The following is an 18,156-nucleotide window of genomic DNA, read 5'->3' as shown; positions in this document are numbered from 1 at the left end:
CATTTTGAAGTGATATACCCTAAAATTTGTATTATTTAATTTGTATCTCTATATACTCTTATGTAGACGAGCGTGTGCATGTGCGTACATGCGTATATATGTGTATACACACGTCCCGAATGTCCCTCAGGACATTTTGTATCTTTTGCATACCGGACATTTTGCATACCGTTTTGTAGATAAATATTAAATAATCATCTACAAGAGTCATTCTCACTGGGGGGGCCTCTAAGAAAAGAAATCAAATTCTTCGAAAGAGGGTTTACTCGAGTCCCAACGTTTGAGAAATCAGTCAACATTATAAAAGGTGTTCCCTGGGGCAGTGTATGGCCCCCGTGGAGAGTAGGGGATCCCAGTAAAGAGTAAAAACCTGCACCCCATAGTATCATTGAAGACTGCTGCATAGTGTGTTCCAGCGTGTTCACAGCGCATGATTTACTTAGTCACTTTCTCATTGTTAAAAGGAGGGAAAGTATTCAGAGAGAAGCAAAGTGAGGGAAATCGCTTAGAGAGAAGCAGAATGGAGACATCCATCAGCTTACCTGTAAGGAGGCAAACTGTCCTCTTTCTCTTCCAAAGAAGCTAAATGCTGTTTTAGTGCTTCAAGTAAACTGTAGGGTGCCTGAAGATAAAGTCGTTGTGAAAGACATGTTTTCTGAGAGTTCTTAGCAAATCCCTACTGTCCGACATCAGATAAAGGTTCTGAACAAAAATCAAGACAGCTACATGGCCAAGTCATTAAAGGTGAATACGGTTGACCTGCACACGACGAGGGGGGAGGGGGCGGACCCTCGTGCAGTTGCAAATCGACACATAACCTGTGACACCGCCAGAACTTAGCCCCCGACAGCCTGCTAACGGCTGGAAGCTTTACCAGTGACGTAAAGGGCCTATTGACGCAGCTCTCGCGTGTCATACGCCTTCTGTGCTGTGCTCTTACACCGACACCCAACTTTGTCTTCACGTTTTCAGTATTCGTGGGCTACACAGTTCATGTCTGAGTTTTTTCAAATTGGCGCCAAGCTCCAAAAAATTTCCCAAAGTATTTATTGAAAACAGTCCACACGGGAGTGGACCTGCACAGCTCAAATCCAGGCCGTTCAAGGGTCAGCTGCAGTTGCTACAAGTCAAGTCACTACGAAAAGCATCTTGATACCAAGTCAGATTTTTGAACTATGCTTTCCTGTTCTTTTTATTATTATTATTAATGACCAAAGGCATGCTAAAACACCTATCTCTTTTGGACTTGACATCACTCATTATTTTTTTTAAGATTTTATCCATTTACTCATGAGACACAGAGAGAGAGAGAGGCAGAGACACAGGCAGAGGGAGAAGCAGGCTCCATGCAGGGAGCCCGATGCAGGACTCGATCCCGGGTCTCCGGGATCACGCCCTTGGCCGAAGGCAGCGCTAAACCACTGAGCCACCCGGGCTGCCCTATTATTTTTGACTCCTTCATGCCTCACCAGGTTTTCTTTCTTTCTGTTTCCATAAGCAGAAACCACCTGGTCCCAGGCTTCATGAGCTGGGAAGCTGCAATCTGCAGGTCTAGGGGAGGAGAAATAGCGAATAATCGCACAGATAAATGTAAAATGAAAGTTGGGAAGAGTATGGTGCAAGCGGGGTACATGGTACTCAGACAGCGGTTAAGCCAGGCAATGGCATCACGTCAGGGAGGTTGGAGAAGCAAGTGGTGCTGAAGAGAGCCACAGGTGGCTGGCGTCGACAGGCCCTCCGGAGAAGCAGCCTAGGAGGAAGAGGAGGAGGGGGAGGAGCAGGGAGGAAGGGGAGGAGGAGGGGGAGGGGAGGAGGAGGGGGAGGAGGGGAAGGGGGAGGAAGAGGGGGAGAGGGAGGAGAGGGAGGGGAGGAGGAGGGGGAGAGGGAGGAAAGGGAGGGGAGGAGGAGGAGAGGGAGGAGAGGGAGGGGAGGAGGGGAAGCAGGAGGAGGAGGAGAGGAGGAGGGGGAGGACGAGGAGGGGGAGAGGGAGGAAAGGGAGGGGAGGAGGAGGAGATGGAGGAGAGGGAGGGGAGGAGGGGAAGCAGGAGGAGGAGGAGAGGAGGAGGGGGAGGTGGAGGAGGAGGGGGAGGAGGAGGGGGGAGGGAGGAGAGGGACGGGAGGAGGAAGGGGAGGGGAGGAGGGGGAGGAGGGGAAGCAGGAGGGGGAGGAGGAGGAGAGGAAGAGGGGGAGGAGGGGGTGGGGGACAGCTGCAGGTGGGGGCCCGGCAAGTGCACAGGAGCGTGCGGTGGCGGCGGGGGCGCTGCAGGGGAGAGCCTAGAGAGCCTAGCAGAGTGGGCCCCCCCCCGCCCCCCGCAGCCGCAGCGCGGCCCGCAGCGGGGAATGCTGGGCGGCCAGGGATGACCTGCAGGAGCGAGAGGGCCTGATGACGTGTGGATCAGCGTTCTGGGGCGTTGGGGCCACACACGGCGGGCGAGTGCGCGGCCGAGGGGACAGAGGCCGGGGGACACGCGCAACACGACGAGTGCTCTTAGCGGTGGGGATGGCGCAGCAGCTACGGAGGTGCCCGGACACCCGGGCATGCGAGCAGCCAGAGGCGGCGGTCGGGCACCCCGCGGAGGGGCCCACAGGATGAGCAGTCACGCACAAACCCAGACGTGCGCCCGCGGATTCCCCCTCGGGGCCGAGGTGGGGAGCAGGTCGCAGCCGGGCCAGCGACGCCTCTCGCCCCCTGCATGCCCCGGGTCCACTCGTGGGCGTCTGTCCCCGCTGAAGGCCGCGGGCACCCCAGCAGCAGAAAGGGGCCGTTCGCGGCCCAGGGCGACCTCCCACGCTCCGGCACGCAGGACAGGCCCCGAAGGGCCCCGGGCCCCGAGGCGATCAGGGCACCGCCGAGGGTCTGCCACAGGGACAGACAACAAGTATGTGACAAAAACACTACCACGGGGTAACTAAAATAACCAAAGGACACGTATCGGTACATTTGAGCCCTGCCGGCGGCCGAGCCCTGCGGGTCCGAGATGCCGCTGTCCAGCGCAGCCGCCGCGACAGCAGGACACGGGCAGGCACCCCCCAGTCGCCAGGGGACCCAGGAGCCGGCCGGGGACGCGTTGGGGGGGGCACCTGCTAGGGAGACTCGGGGCTCCGGGCGAGCCTGCACACCCGGCAGCCACTGCCGTCGGGGAAAGGCCCAGGGGAGTCCGAGGCCGGCCCACGGCTGTTCCCTCCGTTCCAGGGTGGCCAGGACACCCGAGGCAGCAGCGCCCGGGAGCAGCTGTGCCCACTGCGGCCCACGGCCAGGGCCCGGCGCACACAGAAGCCGACTCGCCCAGGGCGACCAACAAAGAGCCCTGCCTGCCTTCCACGGCCTCCCCGTAACCATCTACTTTCTTCTTCATTCAGGGATCCTGGGCACCAAAATGGAGGTAAGACAGGGTGGCCCAATGGGAAGTGCAAACTTCCCCAGGCTCCTCCTGATATTCCCCTGAAGCTCTGACCACAAGCGCCGAGCAGTGGAGGAGGCCGAGGCCACGATGCCAAGTCCAAGTCACCCCCAGCAAAGGAACCCCTCCCATCGCTACCACTGCCAGAAGGAACCAAGGTCAAGGTGAAGAAGAGTCAGGGGGCAGGACGACACTGGGGGACACATGCATCATGCTCCTGTCGGCTTTCTCGGGAACTCAGGAGCGGGGGCTGCGTCTCATGCATTATGGCTCCTTCCTCCTGACACGTCTCAAGCACGTGTGTGAATCGACGTGTGTCCATCGACATCCACTGGTTTATGACACCTTTGGGCAATGAAACCATATCTTGTCCCCTACTCACCCACACATTCTCACGGTTTCTGTGTCCCGGTTAGGACTTGTCATTCAGGAAGCTGTGCGTTACTTCCCCAACAGGGGGGCTCACTGTGCACAAGTCCCCTTGTGCTCATGTGTACATGAAGGGACGCTTGTGCCATGTATACGTTACGAGACACATTTCTTTAAAGATCTATGACAATACGTCACACAGAAACCCCCTCCTTCTCTGCCACCAAGCCTGACATTTATCTCCATCTGCAACCATCCCATCCTTGCCTCCGCCATCCTCTTACTGTAACATCCATAGTGTTCTGGATCCAACGTAGTCTCATTCCTGAGGAGACCTCAATCTACTACCCCTTTGCCCCCCTGCATCTTCATCCTCTCTCTCTTCACCTGACTACGACCTGTGCCAGGCACTGTGAGTCCTTCGCCTTCCTCCAGTCCCAACCAAGGCAGGCCTGACACTCCAAGGTCAGGGTTGGGCTTCTAAGCCCTAACTTACGGGACAGGGAGATCTGGGCAGATGGCCACGAAAGTCCTGAGTCTCTGGCCCATGTGGTGACTTACCTGTAGGCAGAGGCCTAGGGCCAGGAGTGGCGTGGGAGCAGACCCTGCTGGGACATGTTAATTTGTAGGGTGGAGATCTCTGTATCTTAAAGCACCTCCACTGACCCTCCAGGCAAAATAGTAAATGAAAAACACAATCACCTCCCAGGAGGGGGTGGGTAGAAATTGGTACCAATCTTAAAGATAAAAGGGATGTGAGAGTGATGATGGTCCCCATCATATCTCCATGTAAGTCACCCTTATGGCCCCCAAACCAGTCAGGCCCTGGCAAATGACAACCTACAGCATAAGCAATCTAGTAGTAGTGATCCAATTGTTGCCGCAGTGCCCGGTACAACGGTTCCTTTGGTAGAGGCGGGTTAGTGTAGTCTCAGATACGTGGTATGCATGAGTGTTCTGCTTTCCATTGCTTCCAAAGATGGAAATCACAAAGGGCTTGTAGGCATGAGAAGGAAAACAGTATACCTTTACAGTTGTGACCTAGGGCGCGTTACCTCTCCCAACATCTCTCCTAACATGGTCAGAAGAAGTCCAAATCATCTGGTTATCCCTCACAAAATCACACTGACCCACTTACATCCATGATGTCATGCTGGCTGGATCAGAGGAGCAGGAAGTGGCCAGTACCATGGAAGACCCTGGAAAACTACATGCATTCCAGAGGGTAGGAGATAAACCCTACCAAGATTCAGGGGCCTTCGACTTTGATGACATTTTTAGGGTTCCAATGCCCAGGGGTTCATTGGGAAATAGAAGATAATGTAGTGCATCTCGAGCTGCCAGCATCAAAAAGACAATAGGATCAGACCCATTTTGCAGTTGCCTAAATGAGCCACGGAGAGTGGAAATGAGTTGCGGGAGATCCCAAATATCCTTGTTTCCACTGATCAGTTCTGTCCATTTAAAGAGCAGGGCCTAGTTGTTATACTACGACTCACCATCTAGCACTCCGCAGGGCACGGCCTCTTTTATAAGACCAACAGCTCAAAGACGCGTTCAGAAAACCCATGGTTACGTCTGTCCACCTATGTGGATGTGTGGATGTGAGTCATGAGGACATGAAAATACATACGTAAGATTACAGCAGAGGACGGAGTGTCAGATGATGATTCACATAACCAACACGTATACATAAGGCCAAAAAAAAAAAAAAACTCATTGAAACACATAGGAGAGATACACTGACCTGTGTAAGATATGGAATGTCATTCTGGTCAATTCCAACTTGCTGAATTCACAGGCGACGGGGGGAACATCACAACAAGGAGTGGCAATAAAGAAAAGTAACTGTGAGACCAATGCGCACACAAAAGAGAAAACACCCCTAGAGCACGAACCCCTTGCTGGGCTACTGCCTAGTTGATCAAGAAAAACATGTCAAGCTGAAGTGTGCCTGGAACTCTTCCGCACAGACTCACGGTCATCCTAAGGATGGAACCTATAAAAGACTTGCGAGATATTGAAGCTTCGCTGTTCTGGAAAGAGCTAGGCTGCACTGTGGATATTGCAGTAACGCGTTCTAGTGCGTCAAGTACTCAGGAGTCAGCTGTTACTCATATTGTTGCTCGCTTGTGAGTCATCGGTTGGGTTTGGTTGTTGTTTGCTTTTATCTGCTTTGGTTTTCAGAAGTTTAACTACCGCTAGCCTAGGCACATTGACCCCGCTTGGGTTCTTCTGAGCGTCGGAGCAAATGTGCGGGTCACCTCGTGTGTTTCTTTCTTCAAATGATCACAGACCTGTGCTACCTACTGCCCACTGCATGCAGAGGCATACATCATATGAACGTGGCCCAGTTTTAGAGGTGTTTCTGGCGGGAGGATAAGCTCGACAACAGTTGTCTTTATGGCTACAAATCCTTGGACTACCTAATTTGAGTGTATAGTTTTACTGTTTTTTTTTTTTTTTTTTTTAGTTTTACTGTTTAAAAAATAGCTAAAAATACTGACTGTGTATGTGCAGTGGGGCAGGGGCGGGGTGGGGCGGGGTGGGGCAGTTATACCAGCTACTCAACTGATACAGAAAGAGCAGGAAAGCCTTGAGTAGAAATCGGTTTCCATACCTCTGCAACTTTCAGGAAATGTGCCATTTTGGTTGTTCTTTCAAGGAATTTGATGTAAATATCCAGACTCTCCTTGCACTGGTTTTTCGTCATACCGAAAAATTTGTCTGGAAATGAAAAACAAATTTACCATAAAGGAGCCACTATCTCAGCAATTTTCCCGTTTCACTCCATTCCAGTTCCATTTTAGGCTGAATCTGTGCATGATTTCATTTTATTTTCTAAGATTTTACTTATTCATTCATGAGAGAGAGGCAGAGACACAGGCAGAGGGAGAAGCAGGCTCCCTGCGGGGAGCCCGACGTAGGACTCGATCCCAGGACCCCGGGGTCACACCCTGAGCCCAAGACAGATGCTCAACCGCTGAGCCACCCAGGCACTCTGAATCCGTGTATGATTTTAACTTGTTCAAAAACAATTAGAGCCTTGATGCAGTTATCCTCTGTCCTTAGCAACAACACTGCTCAATCCATATAATCAACGGGTTTTCATGAGGTCGGTATCACGCTGCTGCTGGGAAGAGGGCGAGAACTTACCAGCACACAGGGATAATGCAGTTTAGTTTCATTCCTACAACTTCCAGTCTGTAATCTTACTTACTAACATCAAGACCTGAAGCTTCTTGAGGGAAGGGGCTGTGTTTCCTACTCTTTTATAACTTGACAAGTGCACTAGGTCCTCACTCACAGCCTCGTCGATGAAAAAGAAAAACATACATGACCTTAAAAGGACCTTCTATTTTGAAACTAAAACAAACGTGGTCTACGTGAGTCTCAACGTAGAGATAAAAGGCTTTCAGCAGTTTACTGTTTTCAGCAGTGTTTATTCTTCAGCCTACCTAGCAGATTAAGGATCCCCTCGTTATAGGCTGCAAAGAGGCGAAGGGAATCCTTAAAGAGGAGAGTGAAAGCGGCGTGCATCACACCATTCGTTACTTCATCAGGATTTGCCTGGAAATTAATCAAATGAAAGAGCCATCAGTTCCCCCCGGGGTTTCACACGATTCCTTCTCCCACCTGCTGCTCAACAACGTCATTTACAGGCTGTGTAGACAGGATTCACAAAGCTCTTACGTTAAAGTTGAGAAGAGCGTCAAACTGAATCTGAATCACCAGAAGAGTGTTTAGCAGCTGTTTGGTATCCAGAGTTCTCATCATACCATCCATCCTACAAAAGAGAAAAGAGACTCAGCATGCCTGGAATCAGGCGTTCAAGAAGCCCGGTGACATCAGCATCCTAAAATACGGCTGTGCGTTGGGTCAACTCCACGTCGGGGCTCTCCCGGGGTCAGTGATCATCGTCGCTCACAAACTAACGGTGTCAACTGACCCTCTCTTGGTTTTGGTGATGTCCAACGCGATCAATCTACATGCGAGGGATTTCTCATTCAGGTAGCGGCTGTATCGTCTGATGAAGGTTGACATGGTGTAGCCTGAAGATGAGATGCTCCATCATTTCCAATCCAACCAGCGGCAACCACTCTCAGTATACGTCCATACACGCACAGACGTATCATGCCAGGGTCACCCCGACACCACAACGGTACCTTGGAAGCGCCAGAGCTAGAATGGACCTTGCTAATGAGCTGGTCCAATATTCCTCACGCTCTCTGCTAGAGATTATTTCCTATTTCCTCAAAGCCTTGAAACTACCTGGTGATGCAGTGCTGACGGTGACATTCCCGAACAGAGGAAACAGGTGACCGTTATCAGGTTCTTTCACATTTCTCAAATAACGGCTGTGAATTCTGAACATCTCCCGGAAACTCCCCATCCCAGGGTCACCGTCCCTGCCTGGCCCTCCCAGGTGTTAGTTAACCAGGCATGGTTTTCAAAACACAGCTTTCCCCTCCTTGCCACATGGAGTATTTCCATCAAAGGATCATCTTACCTTCTATGACACTTTTATCCAGGAAGTTGTGTAAAGTGAACAAAGAGTTTCTAGATGCAAGATGTTGGATAAAACGCTGTCAAATGTGCCAAATCATAAAATTAGCTTCTGTCCACAAATAGAGCTGTTTAATGAGTTTATCACTGTGAATGCATATTTAACATCATTCTATCGCATAGCTTTTTCTATCTGTTGCAGTCGATTTTCTTTTACAGTTTCGATATGTTTGTTCCACGGACAAATATTAAGTAGTTTTAAATTCACAATACTAATATCATATCTAAATGTCATTCTGCATCTTACTTCCTCTAGTAGCATTGTTTTTGAGATCGAGCCTCATTGGTATACATCCTATGTAATGTCATTTAGTACTTCGTTATATATACATGCCTCTCGTTTTAGTTATTTGTTCTGTACTGGTGGAAAATCAGGTGATTTCTACTTTTTAATTATTATAAACATGCTACGAGAAATGGGTCTGCTGGGTCACTGGGCTTGGCATTTCCAATTTTATGAAACGTGTCTCAATGCTTTCTTCTCAACACTCATAAACTCCAACAACTAATATTTACATGTCATCCACAGGGTGTGTGAATTCTCCTTTCCTCAAGGCGTCCCAATTCTTGATACTGCTGTGCATTTTACATTTTGTTTATCTGAGCATGTTCTCAGATGGTCATCAGCCATTCTGGTTTCCTTTTCTATGAATTCTCTGTTTGTCTTGTGCACTATTCCACTATACTGCCTTTTTCTTAATGATCATGTATTCTGAAAATTAAACTTTTCGATGTAATATATATGTTGGAAATATCTTATTCCAACTTTGTGGTGTCTTCCCTACTCAAAAGACATAGGCAAGGTGGGCGGGGGGTTGGGGTGACTGGGTGACGGACACTTAGGGGGGCACTTGACGGAATGAGCACCGGGTGTTATGCTATATGTTGGCAAATTGACTTCCAATAAAAAAATATGCCAAAAAATAAGACACAGGCATATACTCCTACTTTTTCTTCAATTATTAAAATTTAGTTTTTTGCATTCATAGATGTTTCATTGGTGTGGAATCTATTTTTGTATATTGGGGTAAGATTAAGATCTCATTCTATTTTTTCCAGAGGATGTTATTCTATCAAAATGCTTTGTTTTATTGTATTTAAATTCTAGTTAGTTAACATACAGTGCACCATTGCTTTCAGGAGTAGAATCCAGTGGTCCGTCACCTACATACAATACCCAGTGCTCATCACAACAAGTGCCCTCCTTAATCCCCATCACCCATCAAGCCCATCCCCCACCCTTCAGCACCCTCACTTGGTTCTCTATCATTAAGAGTCCCTTATGGCTTGCCTCCCTCTCTTTTTTTCCTTTCCCATATGTTCATCTGTTTTGTTTCTTAAATTCCACGTATGAGTGAGATCATATGGTATTTGTCTTTCTCTGATTGACTTATTTCACTTAGCATAATAGACTCTAGTGCCACCCACGTTGTTGCAAATGGCAAGATTTCATTCTCCAAAAGGCTTTATTTTAGATCCCATACTTTCCCTCACATTTTTGTGCCACTGAGCTCCCATATAAGCACATAGTTCTACTCCCAAGCTCTCCATCATGTTCCATTTATATATATATTCAACTTTTATCAATACCATACTGTATAATTAGTTGCTTTGTAGTACGTCTCAAAATCCAGCCAATTTCTAAATCCTAATTTTTTGATGCAAAGCTTACTGAGACAAAATGTTAAAGTAGAATAAGTAATTTGATACTAAAGAACATTTCAGTTTTGTCAAATACAAAGAGTGTACGCAGGAGAGGTGGACAGGTAATAATGCAATCCATTCTGGCCCCTGGTTTCTCCTGGTAAAGTAAAACAATACATCTTTGAGGGTTTTCTCTCTTTTGTCTAAAGAATCTAAAGAATCGAGAAAAATATCCACTCCATTACCCACTTTATTATCGAGTGGCTCAAACAGTATACCCCAAATAATTATTGCAAAGATATACCCATAAGAATTCAAAAGCCAGCCTTTCAGTACCTACTGCTATTCACTTCCCCCACTTGTCACAAACTAAAAAGATAATGAGCCTTGACAAACCAAGAATATTTTGCAATTGTGTACAGACAGTCCTTTGTACCAAAAGGAAGGAAATGATCACCATTGCAATGTGAAGCATGCTCACCTCATTTCCATGCACCATAAGGTGATGTACAGTGACCAGGGCCTTAAACACTACCACCCAGCTTCTGCTCCCAGTTTTCTCAGAAAGAACATCAGCCAAACGTTCAACGCTCATATTTGTTCCATTTATGTACTGTATTAGGTCTGAATTAGAGACAGAACAAGCATTAAAAGACAGACTGAGAAATTCTCAAAACCAAAATCGGTAACTTTAACTTAAATACAGATGTAATTGAAAGTCAGAAATGACAAAGGGGGTAATGCAAAACATTTTCTTCCTTACAGGTATTACCATTTGTACGGACACATGTTACACGATAGTTAATGCCTGTCTACTCTATTGTCCTGAATACTTGATGAGGGTAAGACCTGTGTCCATTTTGGTCACCAAATGCCCCCGAGACCCAGCACAATAGCTGGCATACGAGTCATGGTAAATAGTTATTAAATAAATGAATAGGATTCAAGAAAGGAACACAGACAATGTCATACAGGTAATCAGGTGGCAGGGCTGGTATTTGAAATCAGATTTGACCACGATACTAACCTTTAGGCCCTACTGCCTCTCTCAAGAAAAGTGCCATTACATGAAAGGTCAGTCAGGAGCTTTCCTTGTCATGTCATGTCTGACCCTTTAGTTTGACCCTTTAGTTTGCATCCCTTAACCTTTTGTTGCTTGTTCTTCTTAATAAAAACATCTCTTAAGTAAACTCAACCCCAACACGGGGCTCAAACTCACGACCCTAAGAGTAAAAGTCACATTCTCTACTGTGCCAGCCAGGTGCCCCTATTGCCTTTTCTTCCTGAGTCTGCTTCTGTATAGCCTTACACCTGCTTCACTAAAACACCTTTGCAATTTCCCACTTAGGGTTATGACCATTCATCAGTTTACTTCACACAAACCGTCAATAGGTAACTTTCATGATTTCATTTTTCCACTGGACAACATGCAATGATGTGTTAGCGTTTATCACTTCAAAATCCTCTTTGGTTTTAAAACTGTGTATAAACTCTTATTAGTAGACTTCATCCCTAGGACTTACTAGTCAGCATGCTTGCGGGTGTGACACCATGATAGCAACTGAAGAGTGAGCTCAACAAACCTGCTGGTGGAGCAATAGGTTGACCTTAACGCAGATCCATTGATTCAAGTATGTCTACTACATGCCAGCGGGGAAGGCTAGGAGGGGTGAGGTTCTTTCATGCTTTTTTGCTCTAAGTGTGCTTCATTCCTCTTTTTGGGAAGTTTCTGCTGTAGGTTTTTTGTTTCTGCTTTCCCATGCTTTCAGCCTTTGGACTGAACCTTTGGGATACTGTGGAACTGGTCCAAGTGCCCTATTTGGGTCCCCACATGTTTCACATAGCTAACTACTGATCATCTTTCAGGTCTTGAGAAGCCAATTTTTCTTAAAGAATTTATTTATTTATGCATGAGAGACAGAGAGAGAGAGAGAGAGAGAGAGAGAGAGACAGGCAGAGGGAGAAGCAGGCTCCATGTCGGGAGCCCGACACAGGACTCGATCTCGGGACTCCATGATGACACTCTGGGCTGAAGGTGGCACTAAACCGCTGGGCCACCCAGGGATCCCAGAGAAGCTAATTCTGGCACGAAATCAATGGACACTTTTTAACCAGAAGTCAGTGTTTTGATGAGTTTTGTGTTTTAGTATTTTGCTTAAAAAGTGTAGGGTAGCCTGAGAGTCTATTCTGTCTTTTCTTGAGATAAAAATTCTGGGCAACCCGGGTGGCTCAGCAGTTTGGCGCCACCTTCAGTCCAGGGCGTGATCCTGGAGACCCGAGATCGAGTCCCGCGTGGGGCTCTGTGCATAGAGCCTGCTGCTCCGTCTGCCTCTCGGTCTCTGTCTCTGTCTCTTTCTGTCTGTCTGTCATAAATAAAAAAATAAAAAGTTTATCAAAAAAAGAAAACGAATGAAAAATCTGATCCTAGGCAGTGCCGGTGGCTCAGCTGTTTAGCACCACCTTCAGCCCAGGGCGTGATCCTGGAGACCCAGGATCGAGTCCGACGTCGGGCTCCCTGCGTGGGGCGTGGTGCTCCCTCTGCTTTTCTCTCGGTTGCTGTGTGTGTCTCATGAGTAAATAAAATAAAATGTTCTAAAAAAAAAAGTTGATCCCTAGAAACATTCACAGGAGCACAAAGAGTTGCCGTGTCCATGGTAAAGCCTGTTCACTGACCGTAGGTTGGGCCTGGTCATGGGATGGATGGGATTGATGGTCTATACGGGTCTGTGGAGGACTTTGGAGTCAGACCCTTTTGAGAAGGCCGGGTCGTCGTCCAAGCCCTCCGTGTGACCTGTTATGGGAATAACTTATAAATGGTTCCGGGTTTGGCCTTACAGAGGCCGGTGGTTGTGGCACAGGCTCCCGCGGGAGGTGGGGGGCTGGGGGCGGGGGGCGGGGGGCGCCGCCGACAGCAGAGCACCGAGGCGTCGGAATGTGTGCACCAGGGCTGCTACTCACTTGCCAGATGTTTCGGCTCGGGTTCGGTTGGCTCGTCGCTGGTCGCCCCGAGGGCGGCTTTGCACGCCGACGAGCCCATGACTGCGTCTCAGCCTGCCAGCCACGCGGGTAATGGCTCCTGGTGGCTCGTAGTGTGCGCCGCGCTCCTCTGCCCCAGCGGACCGAGTGGGTTGACACGGCAGGCAGCAGCCGGCGTCCCGACGTGACGGCGCCCGTGCTGGCCCCTGCGCCTCTCACAGTCTGACGCTCACTGCGCATTGTGAGGCCAGCGGCGGCAGCGGGGGCTGCTGGGAAAGATGGCCGCCGCGGGCGCCACGCTGCAGGGGCAGACGCTGCTCACGCTCGAGGCGAAGCGGCAAAATAAGCAGCCAGCTGTGGAGCATTGTCACGAGGCGGAACCTGTTGGGGCCTCCAGGCCACAGGAAGCTCTGCGGACCTTCGGGTCTCGGGAAATTCACATTTTATAGGGGCTATTTTGTGCCCCAGGACACTGCCGAGGTGCTGCATGACTCCAGCAATCGCGGGGCGGAGGCTTTAGGGTTTTCTATGTAGAGTATCGTGTCATCGGCAAAGAGGGAGAGTTTGACTTCTTCTTTGCCAATTTGAATGCCTTTAATGTCTTTTTGTTGTCTGATTGCTGAGGCTAGGACTTCCAGTACTATGTTGAACAGCAGTGGTGAGAGTGGACATCCCTGTCTTGTTCCTGATCTTAGGGGAAAGGCTCCCAGTGCTTCCCCACTGAGAATGATATTTGCTGTGGGCTTTTGGTAGATGGCTTTTAAGATGTTGAGGAATGTTCCCTCGATCCCTACACTCTGAAGAGTTTTGATTAGGAATGGATGCTGTATTTTGTCAAATGCTTTCTCTGCATCTAATGAGAGGATCCTATGGTTCTTGGTTTTTCTCTTGCTGATATGATGAATCACATTGATTGTTTTACGGGTGTTGAACCAGCCTTGTGTCCCAGGGATAAATCCTACTTGGTCATGGTGAATAATTTTCTTAATGTACTGTTGGATCCTATTGGCCAGTATCTTGTTGAGAATTTTTGCATCCATGTTCATCAGGGATATTGGTCTGTAATTCTCCTTTTTGGCGGGGTCTTTGTCTGGCTTTGGAATTAAGGTGATGCTGGCTTCATAGAACGAATTTGGAAGTACTCCATCTCTTTCTATCTTTCCAAACAGCTTCAGGAGAATAGGTATGGTTTCTTCTTTAAACGTTTGATAAAATTCCCCTGGGAAGCCATCTGGCCCTGGACTCTTGTGTCTTGGGAGGTTTTTGATGACTGCTTCAATTTCCTCCCTGGTTATTGGCCTGTTAAAGTTTTCTATTTCTTCCTGTTCCCGTTTTGGTAGTTTGTGGCTTTCCAGGAATGCGTCCATTTCTTCTAGATTGCCTAATTTATTGGCGTATGGCTGTTCATAATATGTTTTTAAAATCGTTTGTATTTCCTTGGTGTTGGTAGTGATCTCTCCTTTCTCACTCATGACTTTATTAATTTGAGTCTTCTCTCTCTTCTTTTTAATAAGGCTGGCTAATGCTTTATCTATCTTATTAATTCTTTCAAAGAACCAACTCCTGGTTTTGTTGATCTGTTCCACAGTTCTTCTGGTCTCAATTTCATTAAGTTCTGCTAGAATCTTTATTAACTCTCTTCTTCTGCTGGGTGTAGGATCTATTTGCTGTTTTTTCTCCAGCTCCATTAGGTGCAACATTAGCTTTTGTATTTGAGTTCTTTCCAGTTTTTGGATGGATGCTTGTACTGGGATGTATTTCCCCCTCAGGACTACTTTTCCTGTATCCTATACATGTTGAACACTTGTATCTTCCTTTTCATTAGTTCCCATGAATCTTTTTAATTCTTCCCTGATTTCCTGGTTGACCCTTTCATCTTTTAGCAGGATGGTCCTTAACGTCCACGTGCTTGAAATTCTTCCAAACTTCTTGTGGTTTACTTCTACTTTCAAAGCATTATGGTCTGAAAATATGCAGGAGACAATCCCAATCTTTTGGTATCAGTTCAGACCTGATTTGTGACCCACAATGTGGTTCATTCTACAGAAACTTCCATGTGCACTTAAGAAGAATACGTACTCAATTGCGTTTGGATGTAAAGTTCTGTAGATATCTGTGAAATCCATCTGGTCCAGTGTATCATTTAAAGCTCTTCTTTCTTTGGAGATGTTCTACTTAGAAGACCTGTCGACTGTAGAAAGCGCTACATTCAAGTTACCAAGTATAAGTGTATTATTATCTAAATATGTCTTAACTTTTGTTATTAATTGATTGATATACTTGGCAGCTCCCACATTCGGGGCATAAATATTGAGGATTGTTAAGTCCTCTTGCTATATAAGTCCTTTAAGTATGAGATAGTGTCCCTCTTCATCTCTCACTACAGTCTTCGGTATAAACTTTAGTTTATCTGATATAAGGATGGCTACCCCTGCTTTCTTTTGAGGACCATTTGAATGGTACATGGTTCTCCAACTTGTTATCTTCAGGCTGTAGGTGTCCTTCTGTCTAAAATGAGTCTCCTCTAGACAGCAAATAGATGGGTCCTGCCTTTTTATCCAGTCTGAAACCCTGCACCTTTTGATGGGGTCATTAAGCCCATTCACGGTCAGAGTTACTATTGAAAGATATCAATTTAGTGTCATCATGATACCTATTCAGTCCCTGTTTTTGTGGATTGTTCCCTTGGACTTCCTCTTTCTTTTACAGAGTCCCCCTTAATATTTCTTGCAGAGCTGGCTTGGTGGTCACATATTCTTTCAGTTCCTGCCTATCTTGGAAGCTCTTTATGTCTCCTTCTATTCTGAATGAGAGCCTTGCTGGATAGAGGATTGTTGGCTGCAGGTTCTTCTCATTTAGGACCCTGACTATCCTGCCAGCCCTTTCTGGCCTGCCAGGTCTCTGCAGAGAGGTCTGCTGTTAATCTAATATTTCTCCCAATAAAAGTTAGAGATTTCTTGTCTCTTGCTGCTTTAAGGATCTTATCTTTATCTTTGGAATTTGCAAACTTCACTACTAAATGTCGAGGTGTTGAGCGGTTTTTATTCATTTTAGGGGGGGAAATCTCTCTACTTCCTGGATCTGAATGCCTGTTTCCGTTCCCAGATTAGTTAAGTTTTCAGCTATGATTTGTTCAAATACATACTCTGTACCTCTGTGCCTTTCGGCGCCCTTGGGAACCCCAATTAAACATAGATTTTTCTTTCTGAGGCTGTCATTTGTTTCCCTTAACCTTTCCTCATGATCTTTTCATTATTTTTCTCTTCTTTCCTCAGTTTCCCTCTTTGCCATCAATTTGTCTTGCATGTCACTCACTCGTTCTTCATTTCCTCCCCCCCCCCCCCCCCCCGTCTTCCTACCTTGATAGAAGCACGAACTCTTCTCACTGTAGCATTCCAGCTGTTCTCTCTTTAAATCTCCTCAGGCCAAATTCCTACATTTTCAGAATGATTTGAAAGTTATCCAGGTAAATTGGTGGGGACAGGAGACTTGGGGACCCTACTCCTCCGATATCTTGCCCCCTCCCCCCTATAGTTCTTTTGAATATATACCTAGGAGTGGAATTGCATGGTCAAATGGTAATTCTGCATTGAAATTTTCGTGAGAAACTGCCAGATTATTTTCCACAGTGGTTGAGCCATTTTAACAACTGCATGACCGATGTATAAGGACTTTACTTTCTCTACATCCTCATCAACATTTGCTTGATTATAGCCATCCTACTGTGTGGGAAGTAATGTCTCTTTTTTGTATATTTTTTTATTTCAGTTCGATTTGCCAACATATAGCATAACACTCAGTGCTCATCCCGCCAGGTGCCCTCCTCAGTGCCCATTACCCAGTCACCCCCACCCCCTGCCCACCTCCCCTTCCATAACCCCTTGTTCGCTTCCCAGGGGTAGGAGTCTCTCATGTTCTCTCTCCCTCACTGATATTTTCACTCATTGTCTCTCCTTTCCCCTTTATTCCCTTTCACTATTTTTTTATATTCACCAAATGAATGAGACCATATAATGTTTGTCCTTTTCCGATTGATTTATCTCATTCAGCATAATACCCTCCCGTTCCATCCATGTTGAAGTAAATGGTGGGTATTTGTAGTTCCTAATGGCTGAGGAATATTCCATTGTACACAGACCACAGCTTCTTGATCCCTTCATCAGTCCATGGACACCGAGGCTCCTTCCACAGTTTGGCTGTTGTGGACATTGCTACTATAAACATCGGGGTGCAGGTGTCCCAGCGTTTCACTGCATCTGTAAACTGGAACAGGAAGAAATAGAAACCTGAACAGGCCAATAACCAGGGAGGAAATTGAAGCAATCATCAAAAACCTCCCAAGACACAAAAATCCAGGGCCAGATGGCTTCTCAGGGGAATTCTATCAAACGTTTAAAGCAGAAGCCATACCTATTCTCCTAAAGCTGTTTGGAAAGATAGACAGAGATGGAGTACTTCCAAACTCGTTCTATGAGGCCAGCATCACCTAAATTCCAAAACCAGACAAAGACCCCACCAAAAAGGAGAATTACAGACCAATATCCCTGAGGAACAGGGATGCAAAAATTCTCAATGAGATACTAGCCCATAGGATCCAACAGTACATTAAGAAGATTATTCACCATGACCAGTGGGATTTATCCCCGGGACACAAGGCTGGTTCAACACTCGTAAAACAATCAATGTGATTCATCATATCAGCAAGAGAAAAACCAAGCACCATAGGATCCTCTCATTAGATGCAGAGAAAGCATTTGACAAAGTACAGCATCCATTCCTGATCAAAACTCTTCAGAGCGAAGGGATAGAGGGAACATTCCTCAGCATCTTCAAAGCCATCTACGAAAAGCCCACAGCAAATATCATTCTCAATGGGGCAGCACTGGGAGCCTTTCCCCTAAGATCAGGAACAAGACCGGGATGTCCACTCTCACCGCTGCTGTTAAACATAGTACTGGAAGTCCTAGCCTCAGCAATCAGACAACAAAAGGAAATAAAAGGCATTCAAATTGGCAAAGAAGAAGTCAAACTCTCCCTCTTTGTGGAAGCGATATCTCTTTGAGGTTTCATTTGCATTTCCCAGATGACTAATGAGTTAAAGGACCTTTTTTTCATATGATTTTTGGCGATTTCTGTATCTCCTTTGGAGAAATGTCCATGCATATCCTTTGCCTATTTTGATTTGTCTTTATTTAAGCCC

General features: G+C 46.9%; 1 protein-coding gene across 2 annotated transcripts in view; it reads right to left on the bottom strand.

Annotated features, from left to right (window-relative positions):
- LOC102151175 (phosphatidylinositol-binding clathrin assembly protein-like) overlaps positions 1-13,144 on the bottom strand; it is a 36,106-nt gene extending 22,962 nt beyond the window's left edge. Inside the window, exons 1-9 of one of the 2 annotated variants that reach the window (XM_038588753.1) lie at positions 12,939-13,144; positions 10,462-10,604; positions 8,281-8,356; positions 7,720-7,822; positions 7,464-7,557; positions 7,229-7,340; positions 6,391-6,497; positions 5,518-5,559; positions 543-622 (exon numbers count right to left, since the gene is read on the bottom strand). In XM_038588753.1, the coding sequence (XP_038444681.1) occupies positions 543-622; positions 5,518-5,559; positions 6,391-6,497; positions 7,229-7,340; positions 7,464-7,557; positions 7,720-7,822; positions 8,281-8,356; positions 10,462-10,604; positions 12,939-13,017 (836 nt within the window). In that variant the 5' untranslated portion in view covers positions 13,018-13,144. The remainder of the gene's footprint in view (positions 1-542; positions 623-5,517; positions 5,560-6,390; positions 6,498-7,228; positions 7,341-7,463; positions 7,558-7,719; positions 7,823-8,280; positions 8,357-10,461; positions 10,605-12,938) is intronic. The other variant, XM_038588752.1, reaches the window with a different exon arrangement.
- Positions 13,145-18,156: the final 5,012 nt, after the last annotated feature.

This window comes from Canis lupus, chromosome X (assembly GCF_011100685.1).
Source record: "Canis lupus familiaris isolate Mischka breed German Shepherd chromosome X, alternate assembly UU_Cfam_GSD_1.0, whole genome shotgun sequence".
Taxonomy (NCBI): Eukaryota; Metazoa; Chordata; class Mammalia; order Carnivora; family Canidae; genus Canis; species Canis lupus.
This window is presented reverse-complemented; position numbering and strand designations above follow the sequence as displayed.